The sequence below is a fragment of the Dromiciops gliroides genome, chromosome 3 (genome assembly GCF_019393635.1).
Source record: "Dromiciops gliroides isolate mDroGli1 chromosome 3, mDroGli1.pri, whole genome shotgun sequence".
Lineage (NCBI taxonomy): Eukaryota > Metazoa > Chordata > Mammalia > Microbiotheria > Microbiotheriidae > Dromiciops > Dromiciops gliroides.
This window is the reverse complement of record NC_057863.1, coordinates 504,230,907-504,255,408: the sequence shown is the minus strand read 5'-3', so window position 1 is coordinate 504,255,408 and position 24,502 is coordinate 504,230,907. Positions and strand designations below refer to the sequence as shown.

The window sequence follows — 24,502 nt, the reverse complement described above, 5'->3', positions numbered from 1 at the left end:
TGAAGATTATTCTTCCCCTGATCTTATTTAGCTATATCAAATCACCTTAATTCAAAGGGAAAGACGAAAATGAGGAACTACAGCTAACACCAAAGATAAAGGACCACAGAACCTAGACACAAACCCCAAAAGAAAAACCTAACTTAACCAGTGATAGAGGGAGCTATGCTGATGCATCCTGGTACAAGATTAAATCATAAGTAAGGTAGGCTATCTAGGGAAGAATAACTATTAAGAGGAAAGGATGCTTTCAAGTATCAAGGGAATATAATAGAATGTGCTGGGGGAAATGTGAAACTGCAGAAGACTATGAAGGTCATTGCCTATAACTATTAGTTCAAATAAGTATTTAAATTCAAGTTGACCTAAAGTTACTCTATGATCTAAGGCCACAATGAGGCAGGGGAAAAGTATACAGGCAGTATGAAAACTGTCCCAGTGGGTAGCTGTGCCACTGAGGTACAAATCATGGGAGTTGAGAAAGTAAATGAATTGGAAAACCAAGGTATTCAAGGAGACATCTACATGAATACTATTCCCCAAGGACAAGGTTTGGTATTTTAAGACAGGCTGATAGCTTCATAACCTCAATCCCATAAAGCCAAAGATGAACAGCCCACATATGCTTAGATTTCAGCCAGACCTGGCATCTATACCCTAGCCCACAAGGCCTAGAAACCCCTCACTGAAGAACCACTTACCTGGCATACTGTAGCAGATACTTGTTCAGACATTGGACTAGATGGTTAGCTCTAAGGTCTCTATCAGCTCCTGAGAATCTTGGAAATCATTTAACCTCTCAGTTTCATGTAATGTGTGTATGTGCTATATAAAAAGGGGTTAATATAAGTGTACTACATAAATTAGAAAAACATCCCAAGCACATAACAGGTGCTTAGTAATTTAAAACAGTTCAAATCTTTTTTTTTTAAGTTTTATTGGTATCTTTTTTTACATCAGCCATTTTGAGATATGTCCTCTCCCCATCCTCCAGTGAGCTTTCCCATGTAACAAAGATAAGCAGTTAGACAAAACCAATACAGCTACATCTTCTAACATTTTATGCAACATTCATACCCAGGGCACCCTAATCCAAGGAAAGAGAAAGGCATTTATGGCTTGTTCAATTTCACTTTATAATAGACTTGAGGTTAAGCTACCAATTCCTTATTTTATATATTTTATATTTTTGTAGGGTATTTTTTTTGTTAAATTGTATTGTAACATCCCAATTTGAAACCCTACAAATTCTTATCTGTAATCATTTAGCCACTGCTCTGCTTAGCTGCCAATCTCTTGTCTCTCTCTTCAGCAATTGTAAGGCGGATACCTTTTCCTCGGGGAAGAGAGATCCAAGGCTTATTACCTTTGCCAATAACAAAAATGTTTGACAGCCTAGTGGCAAAACTATTGCCATTGGCATCTTTTACATGGACAACATCAAAAGAACCAGGATGTTTCTCCCTGTTGGTGATCACACCAATTCTACCCAAGTTAGCTCCACCGGTCACCATACATAGGTTACCAGTATCAAACTTGATAAAATCAGTGATCTTGCCAGCTTCTAAATCAATCTGAACTGTATCATTGACTTTGATGAGAGGATCTGGGTAACGGATAGTACGGGCATCATGGGTTACCAGGTGGGGAATACCTTTTGTACCCACAAAGATTTTCCTCACTTTGCACAATTTATATTTAGCCTCCTCAGCTGTAATACGATGGACAGCAAAGCGTCCCTTTGTGTCATAAACCAGCCGGAAATGTTCACCCGTCTTCTCAATGCTGATGACATCCATAAAGCCAGCAGGGTAAGTAATATCGGTGCGGACCTTGCCATCGATCTTGATGAATCGCTGCATGCAGATCTTCTTTACTTCATCTCCAGTCAGGGCATACTTGAGTCGGTTTCTCAGGAAGATGATGAGCGGGAGACACTCTCTCAGCTTGTGAGGACCTGTGGATGGTCTTGGAGCAAAAACTCCTGTTAACTTATCCAGCATCCAGTGTTTTGGAGCTGCTACACGCTTCAGATGCTTCTTGGGACCACGAGCCATGGTTACAATGTACCTGGGGAAAGAAATTAATTTCCTTAAATTCTCAGTTTTGCAAACACACAAAATTTACAGGAGATTCTAATAATTCCATTTCATCTTTCCAACTTCCTATTTTAAAGCTTTATGCACCTCCCCATATGATTCTCTATTTCACTCCCCAGAGGTCATTTTAAACCTTCTCTTAAACTTGCCCATACTTCCTGCTCCCCTGTCTTAGCTAAGAACTGCACCTCTTAACTAGAAAATTCCTTTCACTTCCAAATTCCTTGACATCACTCCCCACTCCTCTTATCCATTATTTAATGAAGAATATAGCCCCCTTCTTGCCAAAGCCAACACCTCTGTATGTGCCCTCCCTTCTTCAGATCACCCCCCTTAATCTCTCTAATCCTTCTAATCTCATCAGCTGGTTCTTTTACCAAAGCTGTCAAATATGACCAAGTTTCTACATTCTTATAAAAGTTTCATTAGACCCTACCACCTTCAACCTCCAAAAAACCCCTATCATCCTTTCTTCTCCCTTTCTCATCCACATTCCAGAAAAAGTTCACAATGGTTTTCAACCTCACCAGACTGAAAGTGCTCTTTCCAAAGATACCAGTGTTCTCTTCATTGCCAAATTTGATGGGGGTTTTTCAGTTCTCATCCTTCCTGACCTCTCAACTACATCTGACATTACTAACCACTCTGCTACTGTATACTCCTGAGCTCTCTTCTTTATGCCTCTCTTGGTGACCTCATTGGCTGTCATGGGTTTAATTAGTACTTCTATGCAGATAATCTATTTAACCAGAGCTAGCCTCTAAACCTGAGTCTGTCCCAAATCACCAACTGCCCTTTGTCTTGAAGTGGGTGTCCCACAGATGTCAGACATATCCAAAACAGAACTCTTATCTTTACACCATCCCTCTGATATACTTCCCTATTTCTATGGATGGTACAACCATTCTTCAAGGTTCCCAGGATCATAACCTAGACATTATCTTATACTCCTTTACTTACCCTCACCTTTATGTCCAATTAAATGCAAAGCCTGTTTCTACCTCCAAAACATTTCTTGCATGTCCCCACCTTTCTTCTTACACAATTCCAATAACTTCTAAATGGTAAAGAATCAAACAAGACAAACTTTTGCATACTTTAAATGCTTTGTTGTTCAGTTTGTGACCCCATTTGGGGAGTGGTTTGCCATTTCCTTCTCCAGCTCATTTTACTGATGAGGAGCTGAGACAAATAAGCTTAAGTGACTTGACCAGGGTCACACAGCTATTAAGTGTCTGACTGAAGCTAGATCTGAACTAAAGAAGATGAGTCTTAACTTCAAGCCTAGCATTCTACCTACTGCATCACCCTTAAAGTGCTACATAAAGGCTTATTATCATTATCATTCTATTCTCCCTTCTTCACTCCTAATTCGTTCACATGGTTGCCAAAGTGGTTTTCCTCATCCCACCCTTTCACTCCACTTCTCAAATTCTAGTGTCCCTGATTCCCTGTTATCTCTAGGCTCAAATAACAACTCCTTTACGGGGCAGCTAGATGGCGCAGTGGATAGAGCACTGGCCCTGGATTCAGGAGGACCTGAGTTCAAATCTGGCCTCAGACACTTAACACTTACTAGCTGTGTGATCTTGGGCAAGTCACTTAACCCCAATTGCCTTACTAAAAACAAAAAAACAAAACAAAAAAAATAACTCCTTTAGCTTTTTAAATTCTTCACAACCCGCCCCCATTAAACTCATTATACTCATCCTCTCCCCCCCTCCAAGATCCAGCCAAAATGGTCCCGGTTCCTCACACATGTCACGTTGGCCTAATATGGCCTAACATGCCTGGCATGTACTCACCGCTCACCTCCCTCTTTACGGAATCCCTCCTTTCCTCCAGGACTCTGGTGCACTACTACCTTTTATAGGAGCTTTTCCTTATCTCCTCCCACCAACTACCTTAAATTTTCTTTTTTTGTCTCTGTACCCCCAGAACGCACAACAATAGTTGACAGAAAAAACGCACAACAGATGTTTTTTGCTTGCTTAATTAAAAATGTGGAAACTAAGTTTCAGAAGAGAACACGAATTCACAAATGAATAATACGAGACCATAAACGGGGAGAGGGGAGGATAAGACAAAAACGCAGTCACTTAAACGTGATCTTACCTGTAGGATCAGAGGCTCCGTCTACTTATTAGCTGTGTGTGTTTGGCCACGTCACTTTGCCCCTCTGGGCCTCGGCGTCTTTACCTGTAAAATGAAGGACTGGGTTTAGACCAGCTACTCACAACGCTCCTCACCCCACCCCCGTCCTAGGCCTGAGGAATGTTCGGGGGCCTAGCTCACCATCCAGCTTGAGGAGTGAAAGGGAACTAACCCCGGCGGCTGAGGGAAGCCTAAGCCTTCGGCCTACGTGGTCCTTTCCGCACCCCTGACGCCCCTAACTTCTATTTTCCAAGAAACCCTCCCGAGCTCACCAACAGCACGACCAGCCGGTCCCAGAGCCGCGCGGCAAGAGATCACGTGTCTCCAGAAACGGAGTTCCCAGGGATCTTCGCGGGGCTACGGGGCGGGCGTAGGGAACGGATAGACCAATAGAAGGTAAGATTCGAAAATGACTCAGACATATGACCAATGGCCTCGGTGAATGGGCGTAGAGTAAAGAGGAAGTTGAAGGGGGCTCCACATCCTGTTTAAACCCCCATACGGCAGTTAACGGCTACTGCGAGCGTGGACTAAGTCTGCGCTTGCGCCGAGGTTGGCTGGCCCCACCCTAACGGCGCCTGGGTCCAAGAAGGCTGTCTGCCGCTTGCTGGGAACCGGTGAGAAACTATTCCCGAGAAAAGTCTAGGTCAGGCAGAGACAGAATTAAGTGTCTTCCCTGGGATGTAAAGGTTCCCTTTCACGTTTCCCATAGCTTCAGATTAAAGCCCCACACTCTCCGAGGCTGGGCTAGGGCAAGAAACCCCCCGAAGGTCGTGTTAAATAGGATCGCTCAACAGGGAGGAGGAGGAGGAGGCAGCGGCAGTGTGGGATGCAGTCGGAAGGATGCTGGACTTGGAACTCCCGACCCCGAGATTTTGATTTGTCGTAAGGGTTTTTTTTGTTTGGGATGGGGGGGGGGTAGGTGAGAGGAGGGTCGGCACGAGACCTGGGACTTTGATTTTGTAAACATTTCCGAATTAGCCACATGACTTCGGCCAAGTCGCTTCCCCTCCCTGGGCCTCAGTTTCTTCATCTGTAAAATGAGAGGGTTGGACTAGATGGCTGATAAGGCCCCATCCCTTCTAAATTTTGGATTCATTGACCAGCTTCCTACTAATTTAGGATCTAGTGCTCCCGAGGCAACTTGGAGAGACTAGTCGTCTTGGTCCCCCCCACGCCCCCACTACACGTGACCCGAAGCCGGTTATTTCTTCCTCGTTCTTGGCCCCGATTTTGACAGTGCTGCTTTACCTACTCCCTCACCGGACTGTCCTGTTTATAGGGAAACGCTTTTAACAAAGCGCCGCCCGAATGCCAGCCGAGGGCATTGGGGCTGACGCGGCAGGTGGAGGGGGAAAGGGGAGACGGCTGTTGAAAGAAACGAAGTCTCTGGGGGCTTCTCCGGTTTCGAAACTTACAGGCAACGGCTCCCGATCAAAAAAGAACGGATCTTTGAGATTTTATTGCCTGCAATGCATGTTAAAACCCAAGTGCCTCCAGTACCCACCTGTTTTGAACTTCCCTTTTTAACAGCTTTTCCCTTACAGAGGATGAGATCTTGTAAATAGTAGGTGCTTAATAAAGTTTGAATTGAACTGTAACCATCCTGTCTGCAAAATAAAACTAGGGTAAGATGTAAATTTAAACAAAGCTTTAACTCAGATTCTCTAAAATTTTCCTCTCCCAAGATAGGGGAGACTCTTGGAACTATAAACACCAAAGCAGGATTTTTATCTTGTTTAGGAGGATGCCATCAACTCTACACAAGCCTCCCAGTGTTCTAGTTATTCAGTCAGTAAGCATACTAAATACTTGCTCAGTGCCAGGCACTTTGCTAAGCCATAAGGTAACAAAAAAAGGCAAGACAGTTCCGTCTTCTCAAGGATCTCAGTTTTATAGGGATAGAGAAACATGATGTATTCAGGTGCCCAGATGACCCAAATCCTTGCCCCAAGTTCACTCCAACCGTCAGCTTCCTTACCACTTATTTTGTTTTACATTTATGAAGCCACACTAAATGCCATATATGTTATTTCTTTCCCAAATAGCTAAAGCCCTTTGGTTTTGTATGGTTTACTGGGACAGTTAGCAAAGGGATTGCCCATCAATCAACAGACATTTATTGAGCACTTGACATGTGCCAGGCAGATATTTTTTATATATATACCTGCACTGTTGCCTCTGTTTTTAACTCTTAAACCAAAGAAAATTAATCAGAGTATAAGATGCTCAGATACCCTTCTGCATAACAAGAGTTTGCTGCGGGAATTTGTACTGTTGAGGGTGGGGTAGATAGACTAGTGAGAGTTTAGAAGTCACTTGACCTCTCTAAAACTCAGCTTCCTCATAAGTACAGTACCTACCTACCTCCCTAGGCTGATGTGTCTCAAATGAGCTAATGAATTTAAAGTGCTTTGCAGACATTAAACCAAACCATTATGTACATGCCAGCTATTTTTTTTTTTTTAGTGAGGCAATGGGGGTTAAGTGACTTGCCCAGGGTCACACAGCTAGTAAGTGTTAAGTGTCTGAGGCCGAATTTGAACTCAGGTCCTCCTGACTCCAGGGCTGGTGCTCTATCCACTTCGCCACCTAGCTGCCCCCCCCCAGCTATTATTATTATAGAATTAGAAAGTAATGAGCCTTTCTTTGTCATCCTAGCACTTAACACACTTGCCTGACACATAGTAGGAACTTAATAAATGCTTGTCAACTGAAGGAGAATGATTGGGAAAGAAGCCTGAACTTGGAATCAGACCAAGGTTCATTATGTATCTCTACTCCTTAGTTACTATATATAACCATGGGGGGAGTGATTTATTTTTCTGAGTCAGATTGTTTCATCTGGAGATAAGGATTAATTTCCTTTAAAACTGTTGTAAGGAAGGCTTTTTGTTTGGGTGTTTTTTTAGGTGAGTAGAGGAATGGCACCAGACCTGAAATGTTGTTGGTGTATGGAATTCTCTAATATTCAAACTACCAGTTTTCCCAGCAATTCTTTTTTTTTTTTTTAGTGAGGCAATTGGGGTTAAGTGACTTGCCCAGGGTCTGAGGCCGGATTTGAACTCAGGTACTCCTGACTCCAGGGCCGGTGCTCTATCCACTGCAACACCTAGCTGCCCCCCAGCAATTCTTTAAAAAAAAAAAAAAGGTGGGGGGGAGTTTTTAAGTAATTTATGCTTTCAGATTTATCATACACTGCATTTTTGAGTTCAATTATTTTTGATTGTCCTTTGTCTGGTTTGTTTCCTTGATCTCCCTTTTCTATTTTTTTGTAAGCAGGAGCAAATGGTTTTGAGGATTGATGCTTTATAATATAGTTTGGGGTCTAGAAAGGCCATGAAAAAGTGTAATATATGTAAAATGATTTGAAAACCTTAAAGTGTTATTTAAATCTTAGTTTTTGTTAGGCTTTTAGGATCATAGGTTTACAACTGGAAAAGACTTTAACTCTTTATTTTACAGTTTAGAAAAATGAGATCCCTGCAGTTAAATGATTTGCCCAACAACGAATAGGTAGCAGTAGTTAGTAAACTTTTATTAAGCTCCTACTTTGTGCTAGGCACTTTGCTGAGCATTGGATAACAAGTATAAACAAGGAGGTCCCTTAAGTTGAAAATGGGTGGGATGGGGCAGCTAGGTGGCAAAGTGGATAAAGCACCGGCCCTGGATTCAGGAGTATCTGAGTTCAAATCCAGCCTAAGACACTTGACACTTACTAGCTGTGTGACCCTGGGCAAGTCACTTGACCCCCATTGCCCCACAAAAAAACCAAAAATGGGTGGGGAGAGGGAGAAGATGGGAGTTCCAATGTGGGTTCATTTCTCTTGCAATAAATCCAATTGCAATACATGTCTTCTGGACTTGTTATACTTTTTTTGGTTAACAGTAGTAATAGAACTGAAATTTGAACCCAAGGCTTCTGATTAAAAAAATCCAGCACTATTTCTACTGTACTATGCTGCCTCCTAGAAAGTAAGTTATAAAATACCTAATTGGGTTTTGATTCAAGAAATATTTATGAACCCTTGACTAATGTGCAGGACATTGTGCTAAACCTAAAGAATTTTTAAAAAACTAATTTTGCAAAAGTAAATATTTTGGGGGCAGCTAGGTGGCACAGTGGATAGAGCACCGGCCCTGGAGTCAGGAGTACCTGAGTTCAAATCCAGCCTCAAACACTTAACACTTACTAGCTGTGTGACCCTGGGCAAGTCACTTAACCCCAATTGCCTCACTAAAAAAAAAAAGTAAATATTTTGAATGTTACTAGAAAAACAACGAACTCATGAAGACCATTTGTTAATAATAGTTGACATTTATATAGTACTTTTGTTGTTCAATCATGTCTAACTCTTCCTGGCTTTCTTTGGGTTTTTTTTTGGCAAAGATACTGGAGTGGTTTTCTCTTTCCTTCTCCTGTTTATTTTATAGATGAGGAATTGTGATAAACAGGGTTAAGTGACTTGCCCGGGGTCACAAAAGATAGTGTCTGAGGCCAGATTTGAACTCTGGAAGAGGAGTCTTCCTGACTTCAGGCCTGGCATTCTATCCACTGCACCACCTAGCTAGCTGCCCACATAGTACTTTAGAGCTAATGGAATGTTATATATGACCTCGTTTTATTCCCTCATAACAACCCTTTGAGGCAATTAGTAGTTCAAGTGTCATTTTCCATTTTAAGGATCGGGAAGCTGTTTCAGAAAAGGACAGTGCATGCAACTAGGTAGTGACAGAGTCTGATTCAAACATATCTCTCATCAGGGCTCTTTTCACTGAACTAGGAAAGAAGATCTAAAGAACAGAGGTGTCATGGTTTGTATAGGTGGGAAAAGTACCTATATTGATGAAATCATGGATCTTTTCAATATTTCAAATAACCTAAACAAATATTTTTAGTGGCTCCTTGATCTCCCCTTCTGTGTTCAGTTTGTAGTTTGAACATGAAGTAGAACTTCCCTTTTCTATTCTATGTCATGGCACTTGAGTATTGTCATAATATACCACAATCTAATAAAAAGCTTAACTGGCATAAGAGATTAATAGCCCTAAGAATGGGGGAGGTAGGTATGAAGCTACTCATGTAGGAAGAGATATAGTCTTATGTGCTGCCAGATGTACTGACATAATCAACAAGCTTACTGTTACTTGCTTTGTTTAAAAATAAGAGCCAGAGTAGCATCAACACATTGGTTGACCCCTTATGGCATATTTATGGGAGGATTTAAACAGGAGTTACACAAGATAAGAAGCTATGAGCAGATTAAAATCATGTTCTACAGCAGTTTTCCCATAGAAAATGCTAGAAATTTCCTCAAACCCTTATAATATTAGTTTAACATAGGTACGGTGCTTTTCTCACAACTCTGAAGTAAATCTCAAATATTATCCATGTTTTATAAATGAGAAGATTCAGAGAGGATAGGCTCCCTAACCACAGTTCACACAGCTAATAATCATCATTGTCAAGACTTGTGCTCAGATCATTCAGTTCTAAATCTTTCTGCTACACTGCCCCACTGATCTAGGTATTAAGATTTCATAATCCTTCTGACTAGCTTTAAATAGTTATATTTCACTTGGTGATGCAAGACTTCAATCTAGAGTTGCTTTGATGATTTACAGTGTTTGTAGATTGTGTTTTTATACTTTCGGGGGGGGGGGGGACAGTGAGGGTTAGGTGATTTGCCCAGGGTCACACAGCTAGTAAGAGTCAAGTGTCTGAGGCCGAATTTGACCTCAAGTCCTCCTGAATCCAGGACCAGTGCTTTATCCACTGCAGCATGTAGCTGCCCCCTATACTTTTTTTAGATTATAGCATTTACATAATAATCTAATGCATATTATTTAAACACTGCTCTTCTCTAGATTCTTCTGAAATACAAATGTCTGTCAAAGTTTATTGAAATAAAGTAGGAAGTGTGGGGGGGAAACAAATACTATTTTGACTTCAATTTCAAGGTCTTCGAAAACCACTGAAATATTCAGTGCCATCATCCCCCCTTTTTTCAGGAGATGCCCATACCTCTCATTTTACTAAAGAAACGAAGCTTATCTGTTAATATCTATCTCCCTTATTTCATTGTCCTCTATTTTTTTATTCATTTTGATATGCTTTATTATGTCTTGTTTTCTCATAAAGTCACTGGCTTCCATTTGTTCAATCCCAATTCTTAGGCAATTATTTTCACCAGAGAGCTTTTCCATTTGGCTATTCAAGCTGTTGACTTTTTTCTCATATCTTTCCTGCATCACCCTCATTTCTCTTTCCATTTTTTCCTCTACCTCTCTAACTTTATCTTCAAAGTCCTTTTTGAGCACCTCTATGGCCTGAGACCAATTCATATTTTTCTTGGAAGCTTTAGATATAGGAGCCCTGATGTTGACATCTTCCTCTGAGGGTGCACTTCGATCTTCCTTGTCACTAAAGAAACTTTCTATGGTCCTCACCTTTCTCTGTCTGATCATCTTGCCTTTCTTTTACTAGACTTTTAGCTCCTTAAACTGGGGCACTGTTTCCAGGCCGAAGTATCTCAAGCTTCAGAAGTCCCACGTGGTATGATTTAAGGAAGAACAGGTTCTTCACTGCCTGGCCTGTTCCCTGGTCCATAGATTATTCCAGACCAACTTGCTAATCAATCAGCTTTGTGTGTTGTGGTTGTCAGCTTCAAAGAGCCTGTGCCCCTCCCCCACCTGGGCCACTGCTACTCAAGCCTACCTCCTGGTTCTCAGCAGGGGTGAAAAACCCAAGTTCTGCCTCAGCACCAGCATAGTCCCCTGTAGTCCCCCCCTTGCCCAGTGCTCAGCCCTCTCATCAGACTGTGAGCTTAGTTCCAGACAACACTGGTGCTTCAGCTGATTCAGAGGCTCTGGGGGGTCTCCTCTGGTGAGGCCTTCCTGGGACTGGATCTGTGTCAGGGTGACTATGGGGTTGGGCTCCATTCCTGTATCAGCACAGGTCCTTCTGACCTTCCAAGCCATTCTTGGTTAGATAATTTCAGCACATTCTTCTATGGGTTTTGCTGCTCCGGGCATTTTCCTATGGTGTTATTTGGATTTTTTTGGAGCGATCCTGTCATGAGTTCGGGAGCTCACTCTTTCTCCCTTACTTCAGACCTCTTAAACCATTTCCTGTTTCTTCAGTCTTTGAAGAAGAAGTAGCCATTTCCTTTGTCAAAGGCTAACACTTTTGTTGATGCACTTGATCCCATCTTCTCCAGGAGTAAGGCCCTAACAATCATTCCCCTCTTCTCATCTTATTCAGTCAACTAGATGGAGCGATGGATAAAGTTTGGAGTCAGGAAAATTTGAGTACAAATCCAGCTTCGCTTGCTAGATGTGCGACCTTGGACAAGTCACTTAACAGCCATTTGCCTCAGTTTCCCCAAGTATAAAATGAGCATAATAATAGTACCCACCTCTCAGCACTGTTGGAGGATCAAATGAGATCATATTGATAAAGCAATTAGCACAGTGCCTGGCACGTGCTATATTGATGCAAGGTAGTGGTGGTTTTATTCTCAATCTACAGGCAGCAGAGAAGGTAAACATACAAAGGTCCTCACCTATCCTCAAACCATCATTTTACATTGCCACCTCCTATTTCTTTCCACCCTTCCATTGACAAAGTTTTAGAAAGAGTTGTATGGGCTCAATTACCTTCACTTCTAATATACTCTGGCTTCTTGTCCCCCAGATGTACTGAAACCATTCTCAAAGATGACAAGTCATTTCTTAAGTACTAACTGATGACAGGGCAGCTAGGTGGCATAGTGGATAAAGCACTGGCCCAGGAGTCAGGAGGACCTGAGTTCAGATCTCACCTTAGACACTTACTAGCTGTGTGACCCTAGGTAAATTACTTGACCCCAGTTGCCTTAAACATCTGGGGCCATCTCCAATCATCCTTATCTGTATCTTGCCACTGGAGCCAGATGGCTCTGGAGGAGAGAGTAAGGTTGGTAATTTTGCACAGCCCTCCCTCTCTTAAATCCAATTCTTTGCAAGTCATGACATCACCCTGATACCATGGTCCTCTTCAAGAACAAAGGACAAACAACAGCTAACTGATGACCTCATAAGTGAGATTTCCTTGCAATAGCTTTTAACACTATTCTCCCCTTTTCTCCAGATATTCTTTCCATCCTTGGCTTTCATAGCACTGTTGTCTCTTGATTATTATACTCCTGACCATTCCTTCTCAGTCTTTGCCAAAGCACTTTTAACTCACTTTTATCTCCTTAACCCTAAGTACTGGTGTATGACAAGACTATCCTCAGCCTTCTCTCTACATTTTTTCCCCTTTTTGAATCTTGTCTGTTCATATAGCTTTATTGTCTCTAAGCAGATAACTCCCAAATCCATATATTCAACTCCTGAAATTCAATCCATGTTGCTAGCTACCTGATGACTGGAAGGGGGGGAAGGAGGGTGTGCGCCGCCTGCATACACACAGGTGAGGTCTGTGGATTTGAATGGGTAGAAGGGGGAAGTTACATACTTATTTTAAAACCTCTGAGATTTGTTATTTCTTTCAAATGGAATAAAATATTTGTAAAGCACTTTGCAAACCTTAAAGTATAAATGCTATTATTTTTAGCAGTTAATTACTTTAAAACATTATTCTGAGAAGGGGTCTATAGGCTTTAACTACTAAAAATCCATGACCAAAAAAAAAAAAAAGGTTTAACTTTTGCTGTAGAGGGTGAGTTCTTCCAAATGCTTCTCTTTGGTGATGATATAACTGATTGCATCTTCCCCCATTAGATTATAAGGTCTTTGAGGGCAGGGACTGTCTTTTAATTATATCCCCAGCACTTAGCACAGTGCCTGGCATGTTGTAGGTACTAAATAAATATTTACTGAATCTGGGCCCCTGGATGAGATCCATGACCAAGTAATCAATCCATCCACAAGCATTTATTAAGCTCCACTGTTTCCCTGGGGATACAAATACAAAGAATCAATTCCTACTCTCAAAGAAACTTGGATTCTAACAGGGAAAAAAAAATACATGTAAACATATACATAATAGGCCTCAGACACTTGACACTTACTAGCTCTGTAACCCTGGGCAAGTCACTTAACCCTCATTGCCCCACAATATATATATATATATATTTAATTTAAAGTATATACATAGGGGCAGCTAGGTGGCGCAGTGGATAGAGCACCGGCCCTGGAGTCAGGAGTACCCGAGTTCAAATCCGGCCTCAGACACTTAACACTTACTAGCTGTGTGACCCTGGGCAAGTCACTTAACCCCAATTGCCTCACTAAAAAAAATAATAATAATAAAAAAATAAAGTATATACATAATAAATATAGAGAATAAACAGAGGGTACGCACTAATAGTTGGGAAGATTAAGACAGGCTTCATTGAGGTGTTGCTCAAGTTGCATCTTGAAGAAAGGCATAGGTAAGAAAAGTTACAGGAAGTAAGGCTGGCCAGTAGAAGGGAGATGGAGTGACATGTGAGAAAGTTAGAGGGCCAATTTGGCTGGATTGAAGAGCACAGGAGAGTGGTGTACAGTGTAGTGAGAGGGGTTTTTGGAGCCATAATGTTTAAAAACTAAACAGAGAAATTAACTTTGATTTTAGCAGTAATAAAGAACCATTGGAGTTTGTTGTCAGAGCTCTGCTAAAGGAAATGACTGTGGCATCTGTGTGGAGAGACTGGAGTGGGGAGAAACTTGAGGCTTGGGAGAACAATGAGTCTGGGAAAATCTAAGTTCAGAGCCTGAACTAAGGTGAAAATGGAGATAAGAGCACAGATTCAAGGTGTGTTGTAGAAGTAGAAATGGCATGATTCAGCAGCAACTTGGATGTTTGGGGTGAGGGAGAAATTAAGGGGACAGGGCTAGGGACTGAAAGACTGGTGATGACTTTAGCAGTTCTCTTCTGGACATGTTGAGTATGAGGTGGTTCTGGGGCATCCAATTCTATTGTCCAAAAGGCACCTGATGAAGCTCAGGAGATTGGAGTTTAATGTAAACTATCTGTAAGTCATCTGGTGATAATGAAACTTAAAGATGTGTTTACCAAGAAAAAGTGTAAAGAGCAAACATACAACCCAGGACAAAGTGTTGGGGAACACCTGGAGTTGTTGGTATAATAGATTATAAAATAACAATCAAGATTAAAGGGAATGGTCACTCACCATCACAAAAACCTAGAAAAGAAAACGTGATCAATAATGTCAAATGCAGCAGTAAAGTGAAGATGAATGAGGACTTAAGACAGGACCACCTGATTGGACAATTAAGGTGATTTTGAAGAGAGCAGTGTCAGTTGAGTGACTGGTTGCAAGCCAGACTACAAAGGGTTGAGGTATGTGAGAGGAAAGGAAATGGAGGCATATATATATATATGTAAAGAGGTTCTCCCCTACCCCCAAGAAATTGAGGATAAATGGGTATAGGGAAGGTTGCTTTTTTTGTTGTTTGGATTTGGGTATGAATTTTAAGGATAAGGGGATACTTGGGTAAGAAATAGCAAGAAAAGAACCAGTAGATTGGGAAAGCAATGATTAAAGTAGCAGTCTGCAGGAGATGATGATGGAAGCTTCAAAAGCTTTATAAATAGGTTGGCCTTGGCAAGGAAAAGGTATATATCTTCATCAGAGGATTGGGGATGGGGAGATGATAGCAAGTTTTGAGATGGAAAAAAAAAGGGAGAAATAAGTTCACATCATATAGCCTGTTTTCTCAGAAAAGAGGCTATGCTCTTAGCTAAGAGTAGGTATGGGAAGTTTGTAGCTGCTATGGGGAATGGAAATAAGGAATCAATTAGGGAGGAATAAAAGAATTGTCTTGCTATAGTGAAGGCTTAGTTAAAGCTGGTAATGTGGATTTATAGTGTACCCAGTTTGCTGACTTCCAAGTGTTTTGGTAGCACAATGAGTAGGAGCAAAAAAGAGGTATGGTGGGAGTAATCCAGGCTTAGAGTCTGGTAAGGGATGAGCAGTGATAAAACAGCAAGCTGTTTAAGGGTTGGTGGCAGAGTAGCATTGATTTAATCAGTTATGTAGTTACAAGATCATGATTGGGAAGAAAAATCTGAGTAGGGATAGTGGCTCGAGAAAATAACTAAGGAGTGAAGGAATTAGAGGTCACAATGAGAGCAAAGAATGGATTTAGGAAGGCTGAGACATAGGAAAAAATGGTCTGACAGAAGAGTATCAGATCTTGATTAAGGAAGCTTAACACTTGTGGGTGTGACCCATCCCTGTGTGGAGCTGAGGTGGTCATGGTAAGGAGTTTGAGGGAGCATCAAATATGCACAATAAGTCTCCTAGTATTAAGGGCACAAGTTAAAGAAAAAGACTGAGCCAAGTGTGGAGCTTGAGAAAGATGGGGAAATAACCTGGAGACCCTGACACACCAGCCACCATGATTTGAATAAGGTGGAAAATGTTGATGCAGTGAATTAAACTAAAAAGTTTCACACAGGAAAGCCACGTGCATAAAAATGTTGCGATATGCACTTACATAGATAACATATAGAGAACATTGCACACAGGTGCATGCACATACATGTGTGTGTCTTGGAAAAGGCATTTTAAAGAGTAAATTGAGCCTAGAATTGAACAAAAGGAGAACAGGCTAGAGTGTTTTGGTCATCATAGGTTCTTGTAGTTATCACCTTTGAAATTATGGAATTCACTAATCCCTATGAAATTAACTTCCTCCAAGCCTTCTGTCATCTAGGTTCATAATCTGAGTTGATCTTGCCTCTTTTCTCCCACACCCCTCTCCCATATCCAATCAATTGCCAAATCCTCCATATCCAATCCTTTCTCTCCACTAACAAAGCTCTCAAAGTAATTCAGAACCATATCACCTCTTCCTGTATTAAGCTTCCTAATTCATCTGGCCCTCCAATACATTTTCCACACAATAGTAAAGATTACAACCACAGAATTACCTTACGAACCTTTGCCATTGCCTTTAAGATACTCTTCAGCCTAGCATTTAAGAATCTCCACAATCTGGTTTCAGCCCATCTTTTTAGCCTTATTTTACCCTTTGTGTGTTCTTCATTCCACTCTGGAAATTCTTGTAAAGCTCATATAATAAATGAAAAACACAGACAGTAGGATTGCCTTTTTAAGAGTAATTTTTTTACCCTTTAAATCAAGTTTAATGAATTTGAAAACAAAGGCACAAGTCTCTAGCTGTGGCAGATATTTGCATTATATTGCTGCCTCATTCCTGTTCCTATTGGTCCAAGTTGTGCTTTCTTCAACCACTAACTTCATACTTAGAACATAGGCAAATTCAGGTTAGGTTTTGCTTTGTTTTTAATCTGAAGCCCTATGGAAATTCTGAGAACAAATTCCTTTAAAAAAGGAGTTTGTGTTCTGTAACTCCTTAAAAATTCATTTTGGTCTTCCTTTACTCTAAACTGATTTGCCCCTCCATGTTTCATTGCCTCTCCTAAAATCAGGAGGTGCTTTTAATTCCTATTAACACAGATCTTCTTCATTAATTTTTCTTCGATGTTGCTTTCTTCTACAGTATCATTGTGGTCCCTTTTGGTTTTTCTTTCCTCTTCCTGGCATACTTGTGGTTGCTTAATTCGTCCCCTTCTAACAAAATGCTGGATCCGGGACTCTAAGCCTTTACATCTAGGACGATCCAATAATGGCTTATAGGTTCGTGCTTTCACTCCCTCTACAAAGGCACTAGTCTGCTTCTGGACAGAAGGTTTGACATCTCTCCACTGGACCACTTCATTTCTCTTTGATCCTGCAATGTACAATTAGCAATTGTGAACTTAACACAATGCAACCTCCAGTCTTTCTAATAATATACCTTCACCCTGTATGAGTCATGGTTTCAGCTTTTTCTCACCTACCTGACCCAGGGGATATGGCAGCAGAGTCCAGTCCCTGCAGCATGTTGTATAACACGTGAGTTTTAACTGCATAACTAGCCCACAGTTGTTGCAAGTGTGTAACATTGAACTCCTGAACCTCCCAGTCATAGATCCATTTGATGTTCTCAAATTTACAGTCATGCAGAACTAGAGGAAATTCCACTGCCATGCTACAAAGAGACAAGATTGTTTATTTCTTCAGTTTCTTATAAAAGTTAATAGTATTTATTAAGTGCCTACTACAATGTGGATGCTATAGAAAGATACTTCAAGTGTTTTATAATCAAAATAGAAATAAACTATTTTGGAGACATTGGATTTGAGCTATATTAGAAGGAAATAATCCATTATTAACCCAGATTATGTAAAAATGCATTAACACCACAAAAGCTAACTTTTTTTAAAAAATTAGTTTTAAACACACACACACACTCACACTCTAGATACTTGTTCATTGAAACCTGGCTACATAAAGATTGGCCAGAAGGGGGAGTTGTACATGCAGTAAGCCCAATGCTAGGGCCTCAACCTGCTCTCAAAATGAGAAGTCTCTATTTCCTTACAACTAACAAGTAGGAAGTACATATTAGAAAGGTATTAAAAATGACATAGTAGTACAATATAAAACTCATTAAGTAAAAACAAAGTAAAATGATAAGTTAATGTTTGCTACCAGATTCACCTGGGGTGAACATCCTCCTACCATACTAATCTAGAAGTTAAAAACTTACATGAGATATATTTATATCTAAGGTGCTTGGCCCAAGAGTATATTAGGGAAACACTAAATATACGTAGCTAATGAAAATAAGAGAACTACGCCAAGTAAAAAATTTTCTATAAAGTTGTTGGAATTTTCCATTACCTGTACTGTGGTTTTTGGGGATTTTTCTCTATGTTCAGCAATTCATCAATAATCTCTGGTTTCTCCATTCTCTGGCCAATCAGGAGGAGAATGGCCATCATACAACGTACTTGATGGTAAAGAAAAGCCTGCCCAGTAACTTCAAACTGACACAACTGGAATGGTTGCTGGTGTTGAAGTTTTTCCCCTGGACCCTGCAAGGCAACTAGCTGTACTTTAGCAGACAGGATAGTCCTCTGGAAATTTATCACACCATTGGCCACATCCATTTTACATAAGTTCCGGAAATCATGAGTACCAACATATTTTTGGGCTGCATTATTCATGGCTTCAATATCTAGATCAGCACAGGGGAAAAAGTAGCGATAAGTCCGTTCAAGGCAACTGAACCGGGCACTAAAACTGGGTTCTACAGGGGCCCAAGCCAGCACCCGGATGTCTGGAGGGAGCACCCGATTGAGAATATGGGTATAACGAATCTCTTCAACAGAGTCATTGATACTGTCTTTCAAACTTTCATCTTCTGGCGTCTTGCTCCCTGGAAGTTGGGAACGAAGATTAAGGGAAATCACCTATGAAATTAGGAAAAGATCATCTTACATTTACAATAAAACTAACTCCACAGCATCCACACCCAGCACTTTACAAGGATTAGAAAAAACTACTGACCTGTCCAAAGGCACTCACTCCTTTGTCTGTTCGCCCACATCGATGGTAGTTAGATGTCTGTCTGCTTTCTACTAGCCGAGTCTTGGTTAGTGCCTCAAACAGTTTCTCTTCAATGGTGTTGTTTGTGTTTTCTTGACTGGCAAAACCCTGGTATCCCCAGCCCAAATAAGCTATCCTTAGAGCTACATGTCTTTGGCTATATGCACTGAAATTAAAAGCACGCTGCTGTTTCTTTGGTTTCTCAGCTTCAGTAGAACTTTCTCCTTTGATGTTTGGGCTCTTCTTGTTGTTAGCCTGTTCCTGTTGCAGTCTTTGTACCTCTCTCTCCAGTTCCTCTATTTTCTTCAGGAGTGTCTCAGTCTGATTTGTCTGTATGCTTCCTTCCATTGTGTATCTCCAAGATGTAAAAAAATATATAGTTTCTCTCTGCCTTAAATAAGAATTTAGAAATGAAGTACTTCATGGTGATTGGTGATTATACCATAGTTATTATTACTATTACCATAGTATTATTACTACAGTCATATTTTCAAATACATCCTCAGGTTTCATTAGCTTCTATATTTTGAAGAACCCTGACCTTTGCCAGTGTACATGAATCCAAGAAGTTAACAATTATGAAGTAATTAGCCACCTTTTTGACTATTCTACTTCATCTTACACTCTGCCTTCTGGTCCTTAAACTGCCATTACCACCTTTCTTTGTAAGTTTGTTTAGAAATAAGGGAAATGTTGGGGGGGGGTCCTCTCAATTTCATTCACCTGTTTCATTAATCTGGATTTTGTTAGGGATCATTGAAAACAGACTTACTGATTTTCTCAATTCCACTTATTTGCCAAAAATGTGTATTTAGTCATTAGACCTAAGATCCTACTTATAAAATCTTGCTACTTTTCTTAATAAACCTATCTACCTTATTGAGGTGTTGTCACTTACCAATATTTCAGATGGAAGATTTCTGAATGCCTTGATCCACATCATCTCTCAAGTATTCTGCTCTATCTTCATGGTGATAAAATAGAAGGCTAAACCGATTGAAAGAACTCATCAGTGGTTATATTCCACATTGGAAGCAAAGCTCAGAAACAACTAAGAAACTCTCACCTTAAGTAATTTCAATGGCAGAAAAAAGGTATTTTTATGTTTTATAAAAGACTGCTTTCCATGTCAAGTATTACTACTAACTTTGCTAAGAGCTTCAGCATAACTCATTCAATCCTCTACTTTTGAATTTCTCCCTCAAAAATAACAGATTCCAGATGAAAGTAAGACTGTGGGGCTGGCTAAGTAGGAGAAAACACTGAACCTCTATCATTAGTAATATCTGGCATGATAGCACTAAGGAGTGGCAACATAGTTGGGCTATTGGACTTAGAACAGACTGGGTAAGACAAGTGACCATTTTACATAATAGCAATAGTGTAGTGATAATCAACTGTGAAAGACTTAGCAACTTTGATCAATATGATGATCCAAGACAATTAAAAAGGACTCATGATGAAAAATACTATCCCCCTCCAGAGAACTGATAAACCCTTCTGTGCAGATTGAAGCATACTGTTTTTCACTTATTTTTCTTGCCTTTTTTTCTGTCAAAATGGCTAATAAAGAAATCTATTTTGCATGACTTCGAAAAAAAAAAAGTGACCATAGAGATGTTTGTTACATGCTTAATTTGTCACATAAAATTGTAGTTTATTCCTATACTTCAAATCTTGAGACTAAACAATTTTGATGCTTATTCTTTTGAAAAATACAATGGCTAAAATAACATAAAACAGGGAAATGTTGGATGTTGGCAGAGATGTGGGAAAACTGGAACTCTAATCCACAGTTGGTGGAGTTGTGAATGGATCCAACCATTCTGGAGAGCAATTTGGAACTATGCCCAAAGAGCTGCAGAACTGTGCATACCCTTTGATCCAGCAATACCACTGCTAGGTTTATATCCCAAAGACATCCCCAAAAAGAGAAAAAGACCTATTTGTATAAAAATATTTATAGCAGCTCTTTTTGAGGTGTCTAAGAATTGGAAATCAAAGGAATGCCCATCAATTGGGGAGTGGCTGAAAAAGTTGTGGCATGTGATTGTGATGAAACACTACTGTGCTGTAAGAAATGACAAGCAGGATGATTTCAGGAAAGCCTGGAAAGACATCAACTGATATATTAAGTGAAGTGAGCAGAACCAGGAGAATGTTGTACACAGTGACAGCAATATTGTCTGATGAAGAACTATGAATTACAACTATTCTCAGCAATACAATGATCCAAGACAATCCCAAAGGACTAATGATGAAGGATACTATCCACCTCCAAAGAAAGAACTGATATTGACCAAATACAGACTGAAACATGCTTTTTTTCACTTTAATTTTTTTTCTTTTGAGCCTTATACAAAAATGACTAATATGAAAATGTTTTACATAACTGCACAACCTGTATCTGATTGCTTACCACCTCAGGGAGAGGGGAAGAGGGATAGAATTTGGAACTCAATAAATTAATAAAAAAATGCAATGCCTACATAAACAGTAAGGACTGTTAAAAGCAACTTTTACAACCTTAAACATTCTTATTCTAGGAAAATTAATTGGCCTGCTGAGCATTGTTCTCAAGACTCACCTATACTCATCATCAGTAACAACTGTTGATAAGGATGACAAGGCATTGTTTAGGTAGAAAAATGATGAGTGTGTTGGAAGTATATGAGAAATCAGGTGTAAACAAATTAGGAACTAAGTTTGCAAAATACCAATAAGATACATCAAGCATTGGTATAAGATCAAAAAGGTAGAAAGCACAGATGGTATTATGTGAGAACAGAATGTGAAGATGACAACCCAAAGAAACTGAATTCTACATCTCTAAAAAGTACTGCAGACATTCACATCTACTGTAAATATATAATATAAACTGTTGAGTTGTTAGGAGTACAAAAACTTAGAATGCTCCCATACCTGCTTTCAAGTATTAGGTATGACTACTATAAATGTTTTGTCAGAAATAGAAAACTGACAAATTTATGAATATAGTATGTCAAATTACTCTTGTTTGTGAAATATTTAAACTCTTTGTTGTTTTCTTTTACAGAAATGTCTGCAGAATAGAAGAAGCAATGGAGAGACTCATGGGGCCTGATAAGCAAAAATGGGCCATTATGAATCCAGAAGAACGTATGGCAGCAGCTGCTATAGCCTTTACCCAGATCTGTGCAGAACAGGGTGAGGGGGATACCAAAAGGGAAGCCAGGTCAAACCAGTATGATCCTTATAGTAAAGCTTCAGTGACCCTGGGCAAGGCACCCTCTCTACCTATGTATCTGCGGTGTGCACAAGAAGATCTTACGGTTTCAGAGACTGGCTCAGACACCTCCCAAAGAACCCGGAAGCCAGTAATGAAGAGGAAAGTGCTTCGTAGGAAGCCAGATGGTAAAGTACTAGTTACAGATGAGTCTGTTATAAGTGATTCAGGGTCTAGTACAGAAAATGACATGGAACTCTGGGAATTAAGACAAAGACTAATGAATTTACAAGCCTGCGGGGAAGATGCTGAGGCTGAGGCTGAGGCTGAGGCTGAGGCTGAAGGTATGGATAGCTCAGAGAAGTTGTACCCACAACATTCATACCATGACATTTCTCAGGAAGAAGAAATCATTTGTTACCTACAAAGAGAAGCAATGGAACCTCCAACTTATGAACAAGATCTGATTGTTTCTAGCCGACCTAAGTCATTCATCCTCCCAAAGGTGGATCAGCTAGGCCGAAATCGGGGGAAAATTGACCGAGTAGCTCGGTATTTTGAATACAAAAGAGATTGGGATTCAATGAGGTTTCCTGGAGAGGATCAAAGAAAAGACCTTCGTTGGGGTGTTCGAGAACAGATGATCTGTCGTTCAGAGCCCCAACCCAAACCTCAACATATATATGTCCCCAACAACTACTTGGTACCAACCATGAAGAAAAGATCTGCCTTACGTTGGGGTGTGCGCTGTGACCTAGCAAATGGTATCATGCCCAGGAAGCTCCCTTCCCCTGTTTCTCCTTCTTAGTCCTTTATTGTCTAGTTTCCTACTCAAGATAATCTGTGACTACCTAGTTCACACTTTGCATATTGAGAAACAACTGACTAAAAAAAAACATGGAATGTTTTAAATTAAGGACCTTATCCATCACTGGCTTTTCTCTTTCTATTCTGAACAGTGTCAGATGTCAATTAACTTCCAAATTACCATTCACAAACCCAGCACTCTTAAGACAAATCATGCCAGAGAAAGAACCAAACTAGTAGTCCTTTTTGTCACATCTGATGATAAGCACTACTTGTATTCTGTGCCTTTTTCCCATTTGGCCAAGCTGAGTTGTTGTGTAATTTTATTAGTTGTTGCTGTGTGTGGTTTTTATAGCTTCTGGGTGTTAAAACTGTCTTAATAAAGAATATTTTAGAAATGTATAAGCTTCCCATATCTCTAACAGATACTTCGTAATAGAGCAAATTTACAATGAACTAGAACCCCAATTCATAGGATTCCATCCCTGCTTACATTCCCCACGCCCCCTTCCTCTTAATTCTGTAAGAGTTGAGGGGATGAAGGTAGGAATAAGAACACAAGGCCTGCCCTCCCCATAATAGCTCCTGAATAAAGGAAATAAGTCAAAGGTCAAATTTCATGTTGCTAAAGGAAGGCTATTACTATATCTAGTCATTAATAAGAAGCTTCTAAAAGCAGCTTTTTTAAATGGATAGATGTACTAATGTGTTCCAGTCCAGAACTCTGGTCATGAATTCCTTGCACAGAGTAGGCACTTAATAAATTTCGAACTCAATTTGTTAAATTGAAGAATGTAATTTATCAGCTTGGTCACTTCAGGATTGTGATTCCTGTGGCCAACAGCATATTATAGAACAAATTGTACTACATTAAAATTCTAGAATACTCTTGTATAACTTCTACAAATAAAAACTGGATTTAGGAAGATTTAAATCCAGTTCACTCTTGTGGCATGAGGTGGAAACAACTAATTGCTGTTGTCATTTAGTTACCTCTAAAACCTTGATCTCTTGAAGGGTAGGAAAAGAAGGGGAAGAAAACGAGAGTTCTCATCTACTTATAAAAGCATTTGAAGCCAGAGGAATTTTAAATGGTCCCCCTAAATTTAACCTCATCTTTATTTTTTGTCTTTACAAATGACATTTTGCTTTCTTGAGTTGTTACAAGGTCAGAATCTAGGCCCTGGGTTTGTTCAGTCTTTTACCAGCATTCTTGTTGTTCATGTCTGTCCCTGCTGATGTTGTGGCCACTTGTTTTAATATGATTTGTAATTTTACTACAGGAGCTGTTCAAAGGATGAGTTTTCAAATAAAAACCTAAAATAATCCACAATCTAGTTTTGCATTTTAATCAATTCCATCTAAAAGCATTAATGCCAGCTAAATTTCCCTTTCTCCAAAACATTTTATTTTAAAATTAAAAACAACAGCAAAATATTCTTCCGGTTTTGAGACTACTAGCCAAGTTTTATTTCTATTTTAAAATCTATTTAGATTTCAAGTTCTTGGTTTGGTGAAAAGGGTTGCATTGTTAACAAAAACTCCTCACGGTAATACCTGTGTTCAAGAGAAGATTTTGATGACTTAGTTGATTAGAATAACAAAGTAAGCATTCTTTATTTGCATAGTTATGATCAAAGACAAAACTTCTCACTATAAACTTAAAGAGGGTAGCTACAGCTCACGTGCTGCTTGTTTTCAATACATACAGTTCCCCTCACCAAGGTCTCCAGGAACCACCCGTCTGGAGTCCGACTCTCAGGGTAGATGTAACTCGTTAAGAA

The 24,502-nt window shown here is 40.0% G+C and overlaps 3 protein-coding genes across 5 annotated transcripts; 1 reads left to right on the top strand and 2 right to left on the bottom strand.

Moving 5' to 3' along the window:
* Positions 1–914: 914 nt before the first annotated feature.
* LOC122749906 (40S ribosomal protein S4) lies at positions 915–4,621 on the bottom strand. Of its 2 annotated transcripts, none has more exons than XM_043996480.1 (3): positions 4,395–4,512; positions 4,215–4,298; positions 915–2,070 (listed from the first exon to the last, which is right to left on the bottom strand). In XM_043996480.1, the coding sequence occupies exon 3, from the start codon at positions 2,055–2,057 to the stop codon at positions 1,266–1,268; it is 792 nt and encodes a 263-aa protein (XP_043852415.1). In that variant the 5' UTR covers positions 2,058–2,070; positions 4,215–4,298; positions 4,395–4,512; the 3' UTR covers positions 915–1,265. The 2 variants fall into 2 exon arrangements, with proteins under 2 accessions (XP_043852415.1, XP_043852414.1); XM_043996479.1 differs by lacking the exon at positions 4,395–4,512 and adding an exon at positions 4,526–4,621 and having other exon boundaries at positions 916–2,070.
* Positions 4,622–4,767: 146 nt separating this feature from the next.
* HYLS1 (HYLS1 centriolar and ciliogenesis associated) lies at positions 4,768–24,235 on the top strand. Of its 2 annotated transcripts, none has more exons than XM_043997576.1 (2): positions 4,768–4,870; positions 21,762–24,235. In XM_043997576.1, the coding sequence occupies exon 2, from the start codon at positions 21,787–21,789 to the stop codon at positions 22,717–22,719; it is 933 nt and encodes a 310-aa protein (XP_043853511.1). In that variant the 5' UTR covers positions 4,768–4,870; positions 21,762–21,786; the 3' UTR covers positions 22,720–24,235. The 2 variants fall into 2 exon arrangements, with proteins under 2 accessions (XP_043853511.1, XP_043853510.1); XM_043997575.1 differs by lacking the exon at positions 4,768–4,870 and adding an exon at positions 19,662–19,800 and having other exon boundaries at positions 21,762–24,172.
* On the bottom strand, positions 16,354–19,649 carry PUS3 (pseudouridine synthase 3). Its single transcript, XM_043997574.1, is given in 6 exon segments — positions 16,354–17,003; positions 17,113–17,303; positions 17,999–18,570; positions 18,668–19,097; positions 19,605–19,618; positions 19,620–19,649. Coding segments are annotated over 6 exon segments (1,530 nt in total). The 3' UTR covers positions 16,354–16,710.
* Positions 24,236–24,502: the final 267 nt, after the last annotated feature.

Excerpts from the sequence above, each read along its gene's own strand:
- LOC122749906 (XM_043996479.1), bottom strand. The coding sequence starts at position 2,057 with ATGGCTCGTGGTCCCAAGAAGCATCTGAAGCGTGTAGCAGCTCCAAAA.